Genomic DNA, 19,114 nt, shown 5'->3' with positions numbered 1-19,114 from the left:
AACCTCTTTACCCCAAGCTGCTGTAGAATGCTGTTTTACCAGCTTTTAACAGCTTAAAAAAAAATAATAATGCTTGAATAAATCCTTAGAATTCTTAAAAGAAGGAAACTATTGAGGGAGATTAAAGGTGATGTTGCCATGACAGAAAAAAGCAGAACAGCATTTTGCACAAGTCACAGCTTCTGCCTGTTCTGTTCCTGTACTGTTAAAGACAGGTTACTGGATTACCTTCAGCCTGACCTACAGCCCTTACGTTCAGATGCTACAGGCACAGATGTCACTATTTCAGCCACGGAAATACCAACAAAAAACAATCTGCCAGAACGATGGAAGAGACAAGTGTATGTAAACACACCAAGAAGCAGACATCATTTAAATACTGTATTCCATCCTGTTCACTGCAAGCATACGTGGTGCTAGCTGTTACATCTATGTCCTGTGAAACACCTAAGTGCACTGAATCTGAAGGACAGCATCTCCAAAAAGAGTGAAACAAGACAAGTTTGATATTCTTCTGCTAGCTTTTGAGTGGGAAACTCTACAAAGTTTCTAGATAAGGAGGCAAATAATCGTTCTGTCCAACAGCAGCTATCACGCAAGAAAATGTGCTTAAGTGCCTGCTGCTCCAGAGGTGATCAGCTCATTCTTTTAATTTATTGTACCAGTAGCTGACAAACTAAATAGAAGTCTCACTACTTAAGCTCTCCAAGTTAAGTCATTCCATTTTTTTCATGGTTAACGATTTTCTCATTAAATGTTCTAATTTTTTATGAATTGCACTAATAAAAGCAAGTCCTGCTGGTGTTTTCAATGGTGGTGGTGTTTTTTTTAAACACTGCCTTTTCATTGATGTGTTAAATTAAAACCCCAGGCACTATGAGGGTGCAATGAAAGCTTTAATTCCAAACAGTAGGCTAGAATCATTCTGACAATAATCAGACACTCTATTTCTTCTTTTGCCCTTTTTTTTTTCCATTCCTTTTCCATTTGATTGCACTGACAGGCTTCAGAAGAAAAGACTTTCTTGCTACTGACTGTGAGCTGCCTCCTTTTGAAATCTGTTCTAAGGAACAATAAACCCTACAATATTTTACAAGGCAGTGAAGGACCATAATATATGCAGGAAACAGGCTACATGGCAACAATATTTTAAGTCAGATTCTTCTAACATCTTAAAACAATTTGGCTAAAAATGGGTTTGTCCATTGGGTCTCCCTTAAATGACAGGCCAAGGACTAATAAATCTAAAAGAGATAAAATACTATATATATACTATATACTATATCATGCTACTTCTTTTTTCTTCTCTCCCATCTTCACTCATCCCACACACACGTAAGGAAGTGACCCAAGAAACGTCTCCATTTTGCTTTAACTGGAATTCCAGCACTCCTAATAAGCACCATGTTCTGCACAGCATCCCAAGAAATTTTAATCTTCTGCTTCCCACTTCTCGTGCACCCGATCGGTTAGATAACAAAAAAGTTATTAAAGGCTGGACAACTACAGGTAAAAGAAAATAAAAATATTTGAACAGAAGACCTTATAGTTCTAACAATTTAATCCCTTTCCCACTTGCATTCAGATACATTCCCTACTGTAAAATACATTCACTAGTGCTGTTGCTTCCTTTGAAATATACCATGAACAATTATATTCACTTGTTATCTCTGAGTAGTTATACTACAAAAGTGTAGTTATATTTTCATGTTTGGTCAATTCAGACCTTAGTGTTGATTCACATGCAAACCAGATTAAAGCATAATAGATAAAGCTGTATTATAATCCCAGTTCAACTCCTTAGGGATTCCCCTTTCCCCACTAAAACACTCATCAGGTTAAAACATAGCTCTTCCCATAGACAAAAGACTCCTGTTGTTATCAGTCTTTTGATTTATCCACTGTTGGTTGTAATGATTTGTGTTAACGGACAGTGCTTAAAGTAAGCCCAACTCGTGATGAATTTTAAACTACTGCTCTGTTTCATCTTCTTGTAACTGAATAAAGACAGTTTCTAAATTTCTCAACAGAAAAATGCTCTAATTTTTTTTAAGGACTTCTGCCAGCTTTAAGCCAAGAAATAAGTATTTTAAGATCAAGAGCTAATGAATTACTCTGGTGTCCTCTGAGGCACTGTTCAAATTTGAAATGGTCTTTCTAAATGGCCAGTGGGTATGGATCAGAATGACTTAAGCTGGATGTCTGAAGGACATCTGGTCCAAATCCCTACTCAAAACAGGGTTGCTATGGAGCAGGGGGCTCAAAGCCACACTGACTTGGGTTCCAAGTAGCTTCAAAGACAGAGTTTCCAGGTTCTCTGGGCTCCTCTTGTGTTTCACTGCCACCATTGTGGTTTTTTTTCATCCATAACATGTAATATAAATTCTGTTTGTTGCAACTCAGAGCTTTGCACCTCACCTGATCATTGCGCCCTTGAAAGACCAATCTGGCTTCACCTTCTCTGTGAAGAAGACTTACAGGAAACTTCATAGTGACTATTTATACTCAAGTATTTAGTTTGCAAATACTCTTCCAATGACTGAATCATACCCATTAAACCAGTCATTGCATTGGGCCTACCTAGCAGTAGAGTATGAACAGTGTCTGAAATACACAAAAACTTCCAGTAAGATAAAAACGCAGACAAACTTCAAAGACATGTGCCAACAAAAAGTAAATACTAGAGCTTTTTTTTACTATCTTAGGTCTAGAAAGGTAGTTAACTATATACATTTCTACATAAAATCTTGCAATAAAATATCATCCTTGCTGCAATTGTCTAATAAATTCCCATTGCAAATCTCCTATATGCAATTCTTTTATGCATACAAAGCATCCAGTGCAAAATCTGTGTTTTACATTTCACTTGGGGAGCTATCTACATGCTATGACAAACGTGTGACTCCTCAAACACTACAGAAGGTCTGCTGAAATATGTGCAATTACTGATTATTTTTTTAAAAAATGCCTAGGAATAAAAATATTAACAAACTTGATATAAATATATAAACAAACATTTGGTTCCATTTGTCTCTGGACATTTTTTTTGTTAATGTCCATAAGCTGTCCAGTTGCCATTGCAGCTCTCTCTCTTCACTATCAGCCAAATTAAAAAAAGAAAACCTTTTTCACTTATAGGACTTCAGACAAAGTTCACAGAGAGGAGTCCTGTAAGAGGCAACAAAATCTGGTCTATAAACTTGCACAGAAAATTTACAAATCAAAGAAAAAACTATGTATGTGTCAATCTATTTTTCACCCCCCATTAAGCTACCCTATCTTCTACAGAAGTAATGAAAACACAAGAGCCCATGTCAGACACCTTCTGCTCTCTAGAAATGCAGACATGGATGGAAACCTGCAAATAGTCAAACAGGATGAACAGGTAGTCATGTGGCTACTACTCCTTTGCCATTACAAAGATGGCAAGCATTCACTTTAGTTCAGAATTTTCTCTGCAGCCACAGCAATGAAGAAACTCATTGTACACCCTTGAGAGCAATGATTAGATTCCACTCAGGCAAACTAATCTATTTTATTCACATTCATTGACAAAAATGTCAGAAGCTGTTACCAGAAGACTACTCTTTGTGATGACTGTGCACTTGTAATGTGCTCAAAATAAGATCTGCAGAAAATGACATCTCTCTGGCCATGAATGCAAACAAGTAAAGCAAAGCTATCCTGGAGGGGAAACACAATACTAGTTACATGAGCAATCAACATCAACCAGTAAGTTGATACTCTCACACAACTCATCATGTACACCATAAGTGGGTTCCTACTGTAATAAACTACATAGATGTCAATTAAAACCAAAGTTGATTACTGTTTCAGCAATTGAGCTGCCAGTCTCAGAAAACCTATCCCTAAGGCCCCTGCCAGTGTGAAAATCTTGGATTTTTTTTTAAAAAAAAATTTATTTACACCTTAGGGACCTAGTTCTCACTACCAGTGAATACATGGTCTGTCAAGGGACCCAGCACTGCCACAGGCTGTCTAACACACAAAGGCTTATCCTAGGAACAGCACAAACCCCGATCATCAAATCAGAGCAAGGCTGCTGAAGGCAAGGCACTGGTACTCATTTTGGATCATAAACATACCACCTGCACTTCCTACAAGCTGTTTTAAAAAAAAAATCCCCTGCCACACTTTGGTAAGTTTATAATTTTGGTAAGAGACTCACTGTGGACTGAAAAGGATGTGTGCCATTAACCTGCAACATAATTAAAAACACATGGTACTGTCAGTATTTAAAGCACAGCTCTTCCTGCTGCTACAGCTTCTCTCCCTAGCAAAAAAAATCCACCCCCAAGCAAACAGTTCAAAGTCCTTTCTCCTGCTTACAGAGGGACCCAGTTGCTATTTTGTGGGGAGAGGAAAAAGAAGGAATTGCTGCTTTATTTCAAAAGATAACATAGGCTCTATTCAGTTTGTAAGACTACACTGGATGCTCTTTTCATATAAGCAAGAAGCAACACAGCTACAACACAATAGATCTCCTGTCTGAATTCTGACACATACAATGTAATTGTTTGGGTTTGTTTTTTTTTTCTCAATAAGCTATTTGAATGACACAGATTATCCTTTCCTGAAAAGGTATCTTACATTTCCAGTGTTCTAGCAGAGGAAAAAAGGTTGTATCATTAAATTTGATGCAAAATTATACTACAACAAACCTTGAAAAACAATGAATAGTTTTAAGGTAGAATTTACTTTTTACATAACCAGAATGCAATACAGCAAGCTATTAAAAACATGCTTGTAATGTTTTATGTATTAAGCTACCTAAAAGGCTCTGAAGCAGAAAAAGGGTTATGCAGAAGAAAAAAAATATGCAGAGCACGTTTTTATTTATAGTGGCTTCTCTCTCTCCTTTTAATGGGTGACTGCACTACATTCTAACTACACCTTATAATTACAGAGTAGATCACACAAAATAGGTTGCTGAAAATTTCAGAACCCATCCAAACATGTACTGCAGTTATCTCCAGCACAGCTACCAAGTGGACATATTTAAGCACTCTTTAGTTAAACCACCTTCACAAGGGTAATCACTATACATTTCGTCTTGAAGCTTTCCTAGATGATTAAATTAATTACCATAATGAAGCAGTCAACTGTTTCATCGTCCCTGTATTCTTACTGCATCTTAATATATCTGAGATTTCAGAATGCAATTCCAAGTATTTTTCAAATGCAGAAGGCAAACATTGACATGGGAATTACAAACGACACCTTTGTTACTGAGCAGCATTAGAAGCTAAGCAGTAAACTCCAGATGGTCTCCCACACCACCAGAAACTTATATTTAGACAAATGTATTGCATTGACAGAACCCTGAAGATACTACTAAATATAATTAAGATAAGTCATTTACCATCTTTGAAGTCAGCACTTCTTTGCCTCACCAGAATTTGGAAGTCTTCTGCTGGGTTAACGCTCCCAACCTACAAAAGGTCCAAAAATGATACAATTGTCTGCCAAGATCCATCTCTTATTCTTAGAAGGCAACAAGAAGCTTTAAATTTCTGTTTATTTTAATAAGGAAACAGAAGCTCTACAATTCTCTGCATGCAGAGTCCTAACATGGAAGTCTCACCACGTGGGGTAAGGCACAGCACTGCTAGCAAAGGTTGGTTATGACATGAGCAAGATGAAGTTACACTTGCTGTGCTGCACTCTCATAAGCCAACCATATTCTCTGGGGTTCGGAGGTCAGAAGCACAGTAATTCAGGTTATCTGCTAGTTCAGCTTTGAGACTTTCTGTAGCACAGACCTCTCACTAATCCTGACAGATGCTTAATGAGGAAAGGGAGCTCCCAGGCATGTGGGTACAGACTAGTTGAATTGCCACTCCAATAGGAAGCTCAAAATGAAAAGCTTGCAGTCAATTCACCTGACCCTTTCTGGCCAAGCCTGACATCTTAAAGCTGAAGATCCAAATGGGCATAAAAGTGCAGAAACCTTACAAAGAAACTAAAACCAGATTAAATATAAATAAACATCTACTGAAAAACAGTTACAATAACTTTAGGAAAAAAATTACATTGCTTAATATTTCCTTTCACAAATTAAAATTCTCCTAAGTTTATTTGAAAATGTTATGCTTTGCTGTCAAAATAATCCTTCAATCTTTCAGTAAGGTTTGGTCTCCTTGAGCTCCTTTCAAATCTGGCAATGCCACATCAGAAGTGCACATTAGAAGTACACAATATTTAAATATTTTCAGATTTAAAAACTTTTACAAAATATTAATCATGCATTTAAAAAACTGATCATAAAGGATATTTTGAAACCAAGTTATCACAATTAGATATTAAAACACCTTTTTCACTGTAATTCAAAAAATAATGTAAGAACCACAGTTATGATACAGGCTTCACCTATCCATGTGCACAGTATCTGGAATTAAATTAAAATGTTCAACCTATCAGCAAGATTAAGTCAAATTTATTATTCACAACTCCTTTTATCAGAAATTCTTTATAGTTACTATAATACACTTGGAGAAATTAATTTTCTCCTTTAATAATCAGACTTATAAAAGTAAGCTTACTGAGGTGACATTTCCTTCAGCAAGTTTCATGATGCTAAAGCTACCTTCCTCATCTTCAAGCCTTGGTTTCTTAGCATTAGGTCCATCTTCACTGCTGCAAATAAGGACAAAAATTAATATAAACACTTAGAGTAAACAAACTGTCCTGCCTACTAAGTAGGGAGCCAGTAAATTAATGAAATATATACTGAGCACTGGACAAAACTTTAACATTAGACAACTACTCCAAACAACCTGGTCTAGTGAGATGTGTCCCTGTCCATGCAGGGGGGTTGGAACTAGATGATCCTTTCCAACCCTAGCCATTTGATGATTCTATGATGATTCTATGGACTGTTCCCAAATTAACACTAAAACATGCCTCATTTTTCTGCTCAGGCTGCACAGAGCATTTAGTAGAAACAGAGATCAAACTTTATCTTAACATACAGTAACAGCAGCACTTGTTGAATGTGCAAGATTATTCATGCTAATTTCAGGAGCGAATTGACTCATACACATCTCCTCCTCCTTTCTAAGTACGTAATATTTCCAGTCATTTCATTTGGAACCTGTATATTGAATTAACATTGATAATTGACAGGATATTGTGACATCTGATCTTAACATGAAATGGCACTGCAACTTAACATTTACGTAAAAATCAATTCACTCTTCAAAAATTACCTGCTAGTTCTTGTCTTGCAATTGATAGCTACTACAAATCTGTTTACACAGTGGCTTTCAAGTCTCATGACCCATATTCTCCATCAGCACACAACAGCTTTATAAACTTCCACTTCCAGCAGTCAAAATTCTCTAGACAAATCCCAGTTAACTATGCAAGAACTCTCAGGACATTTTAAGCTATCTCAAAATGCTTTCAAAATACTTTTATTTTTTTAAATTTAATTGTGATTTTAAGCTACTTTCTAGCTTTGCCCTCACAGTTAATATATACCAACATGTACATTCAAATCAGGAACTTAACTGTAATATCTAATGTGCCAAACTTTAGAGCACGTCTTGGCAAGAGAAAAAAATCCAGCTAATCAGAAACAAGGAAGAAAATCAGACTCTCTTCTGAGTCATTTAACATGACAGCCTACTGACATGGAAGAATCTATTTCAGTTTAAGTATCATAGAACCATAGAATCATTAAGGTTGGAAGGGACCTTAAAGATCATCAAGTTCCAACCCCCCTGCCATGAGCAGGAACTGAAAGCTACTCAATCTAAATGGCAGTATTTGTGTTCAAGGAAGCCCAAAACAAAGTAAGAAGTTTTTCCTAAAAATTCTATGACTGCAGTGAAAAGACAAAACTGCTTGACAACGTAGGGACAAAACCAGAGATCTTGGACTAGGTGCCATTTAGAATTCCATGAGATTAGAACTGATTTCTAAAATTGCATTGCATGTTGCAGAAGCAACCAACCATTAGAAAACACATGTATGGTCTTCCTTTTTACATTCTATAGCACACTCCTCACATACTTTATAATCAGTGTCTATCCCACTTCATTTCAGCAGTCTTCTCTGCCTTTTATTTAATTTTGGCACAATTGAAATGAAATCCCTCCTCCTCAGCAACTCCTGTCCACCAACATTACCTTACTTGTCACTCTAGGAGTGATGTTGTCTTTGGTTATGCCTCAGAACAAGGGCAGGATACCTTCCTCCATTCTCAACATTGCTGACTCTCTGGCTGACCTTGCACAAGCTGCTTGATTGTTCTGGACAGCCAATATGCCTGTCTGTAAGATGGTGAAACTGCTACTTATCGAAAACCAGTAGTTTCAGAACTTCTACCTTAACCAAAATTCTTGTATATTTACGTGGTTTGATGAAAGGTGCAAAGAACAATTAAAATTATCTTTTAGAATGTTTTGTTCCAAAGGTCTTTTCCACTCAATTCCAATGTCTTGAAATCTTCTTCTTCCTGCATTATAATTAGTAATTTGAAATGCTTTGGAATTGGAGGAAGAACATAAATTATGATGCTGCATTTAACTGCCTAGGACCAAATACATAAGCTATCATTAATCAGGGCAGTACAGCAGAAACTAATGAATCCATATCCATTTATACCCGCCAAGGATCTGACATTTAGAATCTGTTACTTGTAATGCACTGATTAGCAGTATTTTTAAACTGTAAAACATGCAACTACTGTAGAAAAAAAAAATACAAGATTAAAACACCCACTTCTACAATTTATATAGAAGCTTCTCACAGACTGCAAAGCTGGGTGAGGTAACAGCCTCTCCAAAGCCAACTTAAGAAGGAAAAATTAAAATGCTTTCTTGATTTTTCAAACTACACAGAATTAGCAAAAGTGAAACAAACTAATGGTGAGTATTAAAGTCTGTATCAAGGTGTTATGCCTTGTTATTAGACCTTAAGAATTAAGCAGAGATGAATCAGGTCAATAGGATAAGTGACAAATTAGTTTTAGAAAGTAAAAACAATGGTCAAGAAAGCTTCTGAGCCAAGTTTTTCAAAACACTTCAGTGCAAATTATCTAGATCTGATACTTTCAATAAATTGAATATTATCTGATGTTTAATAGTTTCCTTAGTCATTGTTGCAGTGATTTACTCTTCTTTATCAAGTGATTTAATTGTAACACTTCACTTTTTCCAAAGCACAGAACAAAAACAAAGTTAACACTTCTGTTGTAGTACTGACAGTATCACTGCTCCCATTCCTTACTACAGCAGTATCAGGGTTTTTTGTATTTTTAATCCTATTGCCACTAACTCTTCTTTGCGTATTTGAACCTGTATCCTTTTGCGCCCCTTACAAATTTTTAAAATAAGTTTAATACCCTACACCAAATTGTACCTTAATTTCTTCTATCTGCTTTCATCACTCATTTAAAGGAAACCAGTTTTTACAGAAAATAGCTTTCCTTCTTGTCAAATTGATACCTTTGGGGTGATATGTTTTTAAGCAACTACCAGTAATTAGTCACTGCTTGTTGTTTTTTAAATTCTATCCCTAGCTTGCTTGAAACCAAGTTTTGCTCTTTTTTAAAAAGTGGTTCTATCATTAAAATACACATTTTAAAAATGGGCACGGAGCAAGGACAAGAGAATTTAATCAGTATGAATTTACAGACACACCAAGGCAAAACAGGCACACAGAGCTATTAACAAAATAAAAAGCAAGTTTTTCCCCAGTCTGCATACAAAAATGTGGTCATTATTTCAGAGCAGTAAAGTGAGAAGCCCTGTGTCATGTCTTCCCAAAGACCATGTGCTGAGGAGGCTCTAGCCAACCCAAGCTCAAGGATATGTGAAAGCTTAGCTAAGAAAGGCCTCATATTGGCTTAAAGACATTCCTATCACTGAAGGACTAAGCCAAATATGACAAAAGAAAAGGAAGGACCTGAGAACTCTCCAACACCCTGGGGACTCACTAGTTATATTGTAGGCATTCAATAAATTCTCAGCAGTAAATTTTGTTTGAGCAAATTGGCAGTACCAATACATGGCAATTAAGCATTTATTATTCATATTTGCAGCACAAATAAAGTAAACACAGTATCTATAGCAATGACAACAAAAATATCTTTAAAACTGTTCAGATACTAGATGTTCCAGGAAGAGTCCAGGCAGTTTGATTTGTCAAGACATCCACAGTTACTGTACAGCAGGTAATAATGAAGCCACTTCTGGTTTGGAATTCAAAACAAAAGCTACAGAACAACCTAAATCAAGCATGCTGAGAAGGAATACTCAACTTTGTAGCTAATTTAGAGCTCTGCAGCATTTATTCTTATTTAAATTAGACTCTGTTATTCTTATTTGAACTATTTCTTAACTACCAGTAGGACAAACTGCGTGACCAGGAGACAGAAAGCAATGCAACAGGTTACCCAGAGAGGATGTGCTGTCTCCATTCCTGAGATGTTTTCAAGACCAGACTGCATTACCTGAGTTACCTGTTCAGATCTCACAGCTGACCCTGCTTTGAGCAGCAGGTTGACCAAAAAACCTCCTGAGGACCCTTCCAACCTAATCAATCCTGTGATTCTGTGGCAACAAATACAGACGTGAGGAAGCTACAGACTGGTTCCTTGTGTGTCCAGGAACCCCACTATCCACAAAAAACCCTGGGCATACTGTGCCACCACAATATTCTTCACCCATTAGTATTTTTTCAGTGCATAACTCATTGATCAAAATAGTCTGAGCAGCAAAAGCAATCTGAAGTGTAAAAAAGTTTCAAAACAAAAAATCCAAAGACAACTTACTTGTCTTTGAAGATGTCTTGAGCAGTCATCTCTTCTTTTTTCTTGCCAACTTCCTTTAGAGGGAAAAGTGCTTTTACTTTTTCAAGAGTAGCCTGACACCTTTCTTTTACCACATGGGGAATCTCCAGCATCTCTAAAAGGTGCTGTTCAACTGGCGGCAATGGCTCATTGGGGTGAAAAGCCTTATGCTGCAAGCACTGCAAGAAACAATTTGAGCAAAGAAAACTTTCTGTTTACGTGCTTTTATTATAATGTCAATATGCCTGACATCATATGGGACATGCAAAATACCTTACATATTAAAGAAGCTACCTTCATATTGCTAACATATATTCCAGCTCACAAGCGGGTTCAAAATCCTAGGATGAGCTGATTAAGGAGATTAATAATGATATTAAACAAGAGTATTGACGCAGATGAGTGTTCCCACTCTCAGTGGAATGAGTTCCACAAAAATTATTAGGAAAATCTCAGGAATGAAACAGTCATCTGCATCTATTCAGCTTTTTAACTTCACTTTACCTTTAAAATGCAGTTCTACTATGAAACAGTCAGATGAGAAAGATTTCTATACCTTTCAAAATTAGGCAACAAGATATATACTTCAACTATGTATTCTATTATGATCACAGTTTATATTCCCTCAAATATTTCTTCTTGGTCAACAAACTCAGCATACATACAAGAGAAAATTTTACCAGTTTAAGAGCAAATGGAAGGAGAGAAGTTAAAATGTGCACAGGTGAGGCAGAGAGCACCGATATGTTTGCAAATTAGCTATGAAAAGAATGAATGAAGGCACCTGACTGATGCACAAACGTAGAACAGATGGTAGAAGCTATAGAGGACAAGACTTTCACCAAAGTGTAAAGACTGTGCACGCAGTCAGAGAACCAGGCAGAGGGAGAGAGATGAGGTTCATGAGTTAATGAGGCAGGCTTTCAGAAATTCCATAAATGTCGTGAAGTGTGGGATATCAGCAGAGACTTCTCTGTATGTGTGTATATACACCCAGATAACAGTGCATGCAAACACATACATACATGGGATGTATGTGGGAAAATAAGTTTTCCAAGCCCACTGTAATGGGTGAATTAGACACAAGTGTGAAGATAACCAGTCAGTAAACTAGGAATACAGCAGAGATTTGCTCCCCTGTTGGCTGTCAAATAGGACATTGATTCAAAAAACAAAACCAAAGCACAAAAATAAAACCCCTATCCATGCTGAAAAGCTGCCAATAAAGAAAATCCAGACCATATGCTACACATCAATACTGATGTGCTTTCATGCTGCCATTAAGATTCCAATCCATATTAGAGCACACTTTCAAAAAGAGGCAGTCATACAAGGCTACTGATTTGGAAACACTTGTAATGATTTAAGGCATAATTATTTTGAAAGAGTAAAAATACTAAAAAATAGTATTAAAATAACATTAGGGGGCTGAATTAAACTCACAAAACAAAAATCTTAAGTCCCCTGTTATGAATGTATTTTTCAGGCTTTTGTATCTGAAATCTGCGTGCAGCTGCAAGAGCTGAGCAGACTGAGCACCTACAGCCTCCACAGGATCCTGTTTTTAGAGGAGATCTCAATCTCTGAAACATGAGATGGCAGGTACCACCAAAACTCAGTTGCTAAACAGATACAATGTGGGACAGACTTAACTTGAAATTTTGCATCCCAAACAATCCATTTCAATCTTGCTTCCTCTTCCTTCTGTGCTCAGCAAGAACCACTCCTACATTCTCCTGCAAGGAGGCAACCCACACTGGCACTGGTTTCCAGACTCACCACTCTATTCACGCATGTTGTCAGCAACATGTTAGCTCCTCCTTGCTCTTCCTGATTTCCTCACAAACCTTCCCCCAGGTCTGTCTCAGCAGAGAACAATCATTGTTGAGCAGTTGAGTTTATGTGGCTAAAATAAATTGTACTGCATTCCCAAATGTCTTATGTGCTTTAAATACCTATATTTAAGAGGAACAACTGAAACAATGACATTGGAAGCATGCCACCACAAAAGCTATGGCAGTTCCCTTATACTTTTCTGGAAGGAAGACACGAAGTTTGCAACTCTGGATATTGCTCATCTTCCACTCCAGCAAGAACTAGCAACTCCTGTTCACACATGGTCATTTCCTGATGCCCACCACCACGTCAAGCAATATAATTTGGTTTAGATTTCTGTTTGAATTCTGGCTCATGACTTGTCATTCCAAATATCTTCATGAGGCAACAGAGCAAAGAAATGAAGGGGGAGTTCATAATTTTTCCAAACCACCTATAGGTCCTTTTCAGCCCAATCAATTTACTGGCTACATTTAAATATTATTTATAATTTTTCTTCATAGTTCTTAAGGAACCAGCAGTGCCATTTGGTCTGAGAGAGAAATATTAAGTACCTGGAACATTCTTGCAGCAAAGGCAAGAACTATCTTTCTGCAACTTACACAGATTACAGAAGTTTCGTAACCCAGACAAAAACATGAGGCAGTGTGCAGGCAAAAGGAAGCACTAAAAGGACCAGTAATTTATACTGTATACTGCCTAGCACATTAAAATAGTCAATAAATACTTTTCCCACCCTTACAAAACACTAGTGTCCTCTAAGGAAACTGATGACTTACAAGTAGTTCCACTCTCCTAGAAGCTCTTGACTCAACTGCTGAGACAACACCATGATACTGTTTCAGAAGACAAATGGACAACTAAAACATCTTTCATTGACAGACGACATTCCCTGAACCAAAATAATGTAAAATTGTATCTAATGGTATAATAGAGGAAATTCTATCTCCTATATGTTTTATTTACAGGAAGAAAATACTTGTTTTGTATTACCCAAGCTTTACAGCTCTTCCTAAAATGTCAACCCATTTTAAGCTCTTGCCCAGCAATAACTTTCTACTGACCATATCTTGCAGTTACACACTGTCTTGTCAATATGACTGGCAGAATTCAAAGAGAACAAGTTCTTCAGGTGTCAACCAGAGTAGGATTTTAAGAAAGTCAGTTTCAGTATGTTCCTGAAACATAAAAAACACCTTCAGATCTTTTGCTTAGTTTACAATACTGAGGTAGCATGGCTTTTGGAAGCTAGGGTAAGTTTTCTTAATTTTATAAAGCATCCTCTTCCTATAAAACACAATTCAGCAGTTGCATGAACTGCATCATAATTTTCCTTATTTTTGCATTCGCTGTGTCATTTTCTTGAACACTTGAATTCTAGTGGGTAATTAAGTCTTTCATTCTCACAGTAGCAAGAAAAATGTTCATGATACGGAAGGAATGTAAATAAAAATGTAGACAGCTTGATACAATAACTGTAAGAAGTGTGAACTGTTCTGTTAGTCCATAAAACACATCAGCTCAGACACCCAAGTGGCATATTTTAAGTGTCAACTTTAAACATTTACTACTGATCAAGTTCACCTCAAATTGATCTATTTTAGAGCCACTGCTAGAAGCAACAACGCACAGAAAAATGACTCTGAGTGCCTGTACCTCAGGTATTATTTTCCCTTGCTTCCTGGAAACTGGAAATTTTAAGAATAAAATCTGTCAGGGACAACATAGAAACCACTGGCTACCTCATACTTAAATGCAAAAGAATTTATATTCCCACCTTCACAATGCACATCTTTCCAATGAGAAAGAGAGAAAGACAGAAAGGAGAAGAGTCTTAACAAAATAAGGTGGTTTTTTTAATGCCATATCATTCTTCTCACCTGATACAACCTCTGAAAATGAGGGTTTGGGATTTTGCTGGGCTTAAATAGGTCCTCAAAACTTTCTCCATCATCATCTTCATAAACCAAATTCATAGAATCAATCAGAGAGTCAACAGCAGATAACTGATCCGCTAAGGCAGCAATTACATACAAAGAAGAATTAAATACTGGATGAGTTTCTTGAAACAATTGATAAGATTCACTTCACAATGTTGAGATTTTGACCAAGTCACTGCATGTCACACAACACACTACAGATATAGACATGTCAATAAAGAATATGGATAATGGACACTGTAATAAAAACCCCTGCTTTAAGGACTACAACATAAAGTCATTAAGCCTTTCCTCCCCCCAAGACCTCAATTATTGCTGCCTTTCTGCTTCCATTTTTCAACATGTCTTTATTTGCAACAGAAGGTTTATAGGCCACTTAGAAAATAAGGAGAACAGTTGGTTTGAAAAACTAAATGGCATAATATAAATTTTAAAAGTTATGATTGCAAATTAACACAGTTCACAATAGCCAACCCTTGCTTTGCTAAGACAGGTTTTAGATTTGTTCTCAAACTGCTACAAGAAAATGGAAACTGTTTCAGAAACAACCCGATGTGCTTTATACACCCTGATGCGCAGATGCCCATTCAATGGATCTCATAACAAATTAACGTCGTGGGAGTGGATTTTAAACTACCTCCATTTACACTCATTGCTGTGCAAAATCCTCAGAACAGTGAGTCAAGCTTTGTATGGCTCCATGTTCTATGGCTCTCCAAAGACATCCTCCATCTGAATCTGAACACTTTAAAAAGCAACACTCTGCAGTCTTTGTACATTATATTAACAAATCATACTGCAACCAGTTACAGGGCAGCTTTATACAAACAGAGCTGATGCCTTCCAGATGAGTTGGTCTTGAGGTTTGCAGACATTTTTTTTAAGTTGTCCTGTTAAATGATTTCAGGCTCTGGTTTATGGAGGTTTTTAGTCTGACAGGATCTCTGTGATAGACATCTGGAATTTACTCCTCTGTATCCTTAGACCTTTGAACTCACTTGTTAGACTAAACGGCCAAACCTTGTGGGGAACTACAATATATGATTAGCTAGCTAGCTAATCTGGCAAAGTTTGGATATAGGCTTTACACTTCAAGATGACATCACCATAATGTATTCCCAAAGGACTGGAGTTTTTTTTCCCAAGTCAAAATAGTGGCAAAGCTTATGCTTTCATTGAAAAGCCAAATATTCTAGCTCTTACAGAGTGTTTTAAAGGAAGACAAGTAGCTTACTTTGTTGAGTTGCCCAGTCTTACCTGTAGGAATGCATTTTTTATTGTTTTTCAAGGATGAAAATACGTACTGTCTTAAGTCTTCCATGTAGGGTAGTTGCACATAGATGAGACACTGAGAAAGAAAAAAGAAAACACAAACAACTGAGCTCAAGTAAAGAAATCCAAAGTATCCCAAAGTGCCCTATCAGGGCAATATTAGCATAAGAAAAACCCAAAGATCTGATATATCTGTGTGTATCAAAATAATTCTATTTACAGAGCAACACAGTTTAAACCAGAATAAAACAAGGCATTATTTTATAATATAGTGATGGCTACACGAATAATTTTTCTACTGGTGGGATAAAGACCTCCCAGGTCATCCAATCCCTTTTTCTTGTGCAGAATTCCAATCAGCCCACCTTTAAATGCCCCATACATTGGTGCTTTGGGAGGCTTTCTCACAGCTTACTGTGTTTCAAAGTGAAAAGTTGGTTTTGGTTTTTTAACATTCTCAGCCCACTTTTTTCTGTATTCAAATACCTCCTCCAGTTCTTACCACTCTAAATAATTCCTTTCCATCCTTTATGTTTATACTCTTCAGAAGTCTGACGATTGTTACGTCCACCCCCAGCTCCATCATTGCTTAGCCATGCTACATATATTTAGCTCTTTCAATAGTCTCTTGTAACTACAATCAGTGGAAACATATGCTGCAAAAAGTCTGACATACTGTGTTGCTTCTGGATCTCTCAGAATTAAAAATATTGCTTCAAATATGATTCTGCTGTGTACATGACTTTTTTTTTCCTAAGAAGCAGACTTCATTTTTTTCTCATGCTTTTTATAATAACCTTTTCAAGGAAATAAATATACTACTGTTTTCCCAACTCTCCATAGGAATTTAAACAGCTTTAAATGCTGCGAGTCCTCCCCTCAGTTCCAGTTGAGTAGGAAACCTAATGATAACAGCATAGTTGGACATGTTTGAAATGCCACACCAACTATCAAATTCAAATTTTGTACTATCAAGCAACCCAGAGATAAACCTGCAGTTTAATACAAGACTCTAGTGCAACTTTGCATTGTAAGCAGAGCAGCAGGTAGTAATGCAGCAAGAAAGCAGTGGTAACTTCTAACATAAGTATGTGATTACAATGTTTCTAGATACAAAAAAAAGATTTCCAGAATATCAAAGTTAAATTATTACCCTGTTACTATTAAATAAAAATCAGTATTATTTAAATTGGTGATACAGAGGATACTAATAGAAACTTATGGCATTATTTTTCCATGTATTTTTAATACAGAATTTTCTTAACACTATTTACTATCTCCTTGTCCTAAAAATTGGTACTGTTTCCTAAAATCACTCTGAAAAGTCACATCGTTTTTTTCTGGTATTACATAACACTGCAAACTCGTATGGTTCAATTATGACCACTTATTAATTGGTATTTGTAAAGCATCAATACACAGGCTCTCTACAGAAAGGTAAGGGTGAAAAATTACCTCGTATGCATCCTTAATATATGGAAAAGCTACCCCAACTTGTGGGTTGCATCTTCTATCATAAGCATAACGCACTACAGCTACCACGTTCAACTCATCCAGTGCATGAACAAGGGCAGAAAAAGCAACTGCTGCATTCTGGGGAAAAAAAACAACCAAACAACAAAAACAGTAAGAGAGTCCTGAAAGTTGTCTGTCTGCTAGAATACATCTTTTGCAGGGAATTAAACAGTACTGATTTAGTCAATACTAGTTCCCATCTCAGCTATAACTCCAACACAAGCATTTTTCATGTTTAAAAATGAAATGTGGTGACAGCGGATCCATTCAAAGCTGAGCAAACTTTAGATCCAGCATATTCTACCTTTTACACCAGGTGTGATGGGCTCTTCAGAAGTATTACGAGAGAGAAAGAAAGGGAAGTAAGCCAGACCCCTAAAGGAACACATCACAGGACTCCAGTGAGGTTTTTACCTCTAATCTTAAAAACAATTCAGAGATCTGTTCTAAATAACAGCAACAGGGCACACTACTGCTCTGCATGAAAATGGACTCAGTCACCAATTCCAAGTTCCCCGTATCCTTCCACAAACACGGTATTTACCAGTTTCTCATTATTAATGAGATATGGTATTCATTTGGGGTCTAATCCAACCTCTTTCCACCCTAACAGGCAATAGAACAAGACCTCTGTAAGCTGCATTAAACATACTTATTTGTTTTATTAGCACAGAAAGAAGGGACAACTTCAAGTGTCAACACTATTCTTCTCTGTTCCATGGCAAAACACCTTCAGCATTGAACTTCAGGTCACCTTACCTCATCATCTTTGGCTGCAAAGACCTTCAGAACCTGGTTGCCCATGTAGTAATGCCTCTGGATCTACAGATTCAAATGGTCAAGTGTTAGTCTGATCTAAAACAAATGTTATTAATTTGACTGGACCAATTACATTATGAAACAACTAACACATTACTCAAGTGAGAAGGCACAATTTAATTACTGTGCATAGCAGTTAAAACCCTGTATAGGTTTCCTACCTCCATTTATCACTCAGTATGGACAGTCACGTTCAGCAGGATATTCTAATATCTCCCTATTGACAGGCAGGAATTAAAGACTATGGTACCTGCAGCTGTTACCAGTCTGAATAATCCTGCAGTAACTCAGAAGTCAGCATGGAAAACCATGGGAGTTAACAAAAGACCTAAGCCTGACACCACAACAGTGCTATTAAATTTTCCTAGCAAAGGTATGTCAAAAAGGAGCTGAAAAACATTGTATCTTTAATTAATAAAGCTACTTCAACAGCAACCTGGAGCTGTGGTGGCAAAGAAGCACTTCTGTTAGCATAGCTTATGTTGCTCATGAAAATCGCTAACCCAAAAAAACCCAGAGTTTCATTAGGGGACATTGTTGGAATAGCTGGAGCTACAGAGGCTGAGACACACACTCAGAGAAACACCATAATAGTGGAAAACCTGTGACAAACACTGCACACTGCTACAAACACTGGTTAAAACAACCTTTTTTAAGAAAAATCCCTTCAAATTATACTGTCTCCAAGCTTACCTGGAGTTTCGCTGTTTAGCAAATTACCTTAATACTATTGAAGTCAGTGATAACTTGCATCAGAGCAGATCTACTTAAAGCACCATTCTTCAACTCAGGTTATTCTACCTGCAATTATTCTTTGCCTTTAAACACCCAAAATTTTGATTTCAGTACACTATAAATAACTAGACATATCATCAGACCTTTTTTGTTTGGAAGAAAATGATCCCTTTGTAAT

General features: G+C 36.9%; 1 protein-coding gene across 2 annotated transcripts in view; it reads right to left on the bottom strand.

The window, feature by feature from the left end:
• XRCC5 (X-ray repair cross complementing 5) overlaps positions 1-19,114 on the bottom strand; it is a 45,104-nt gene that overhangs the window by 10,857 nt on the left and 15,133 nt on the right. For both annotated transcript variants that reach the window (XM_051623875.1, XM_051623874.1), the window contains exons 10-16: positions 18,142-18,204; positions 17,323-17,460; positions 15,853-15,943; positions 14,536-14,669; positions 10,802-10,998; positions 6,564-6,657; positions 5,384-5,453 (exon numbers count right to left, since the gene is read on the bottom strand). In XM_051623875.1, the coding sequence (XP_051479835.1) occupies positions 5,384-5,453; positions 6,564-6,657; positions 10,802-10,998; positions 14,536-14,669; positions 15,853-15,943; positions 17,323-17,460; positions 18,142-18,204 (787 nt within the window). The remainder of the gene's footprint in view (positions 1-5,383; positions 5,454-6,563; positions 6,658-10,801; positions 10,999-14,535; positions 14,670-15,852; positions 15,944-17,322; positions 17,461-18,141; positions 18,205-19,114) is intronic.

The sequence above is a fragment of the Apus apus genome, chromosome 6 (assembly GCF_020740795.1).
Source record: "Apus apus isolate bApuApu2 chromosome 6, bApuApu2.pri.cur, whole genome shotgun sequence".
In the NCBI taxonomy this organism is placed as follows: Eukaryota; Metazoa; Chordata; class Aves; order Apodiformes; family Apodidae; genus Apus; species Apus apus.
This window is presented reverse-complemented; position numbering and strand designations above follow the sequence as displayed.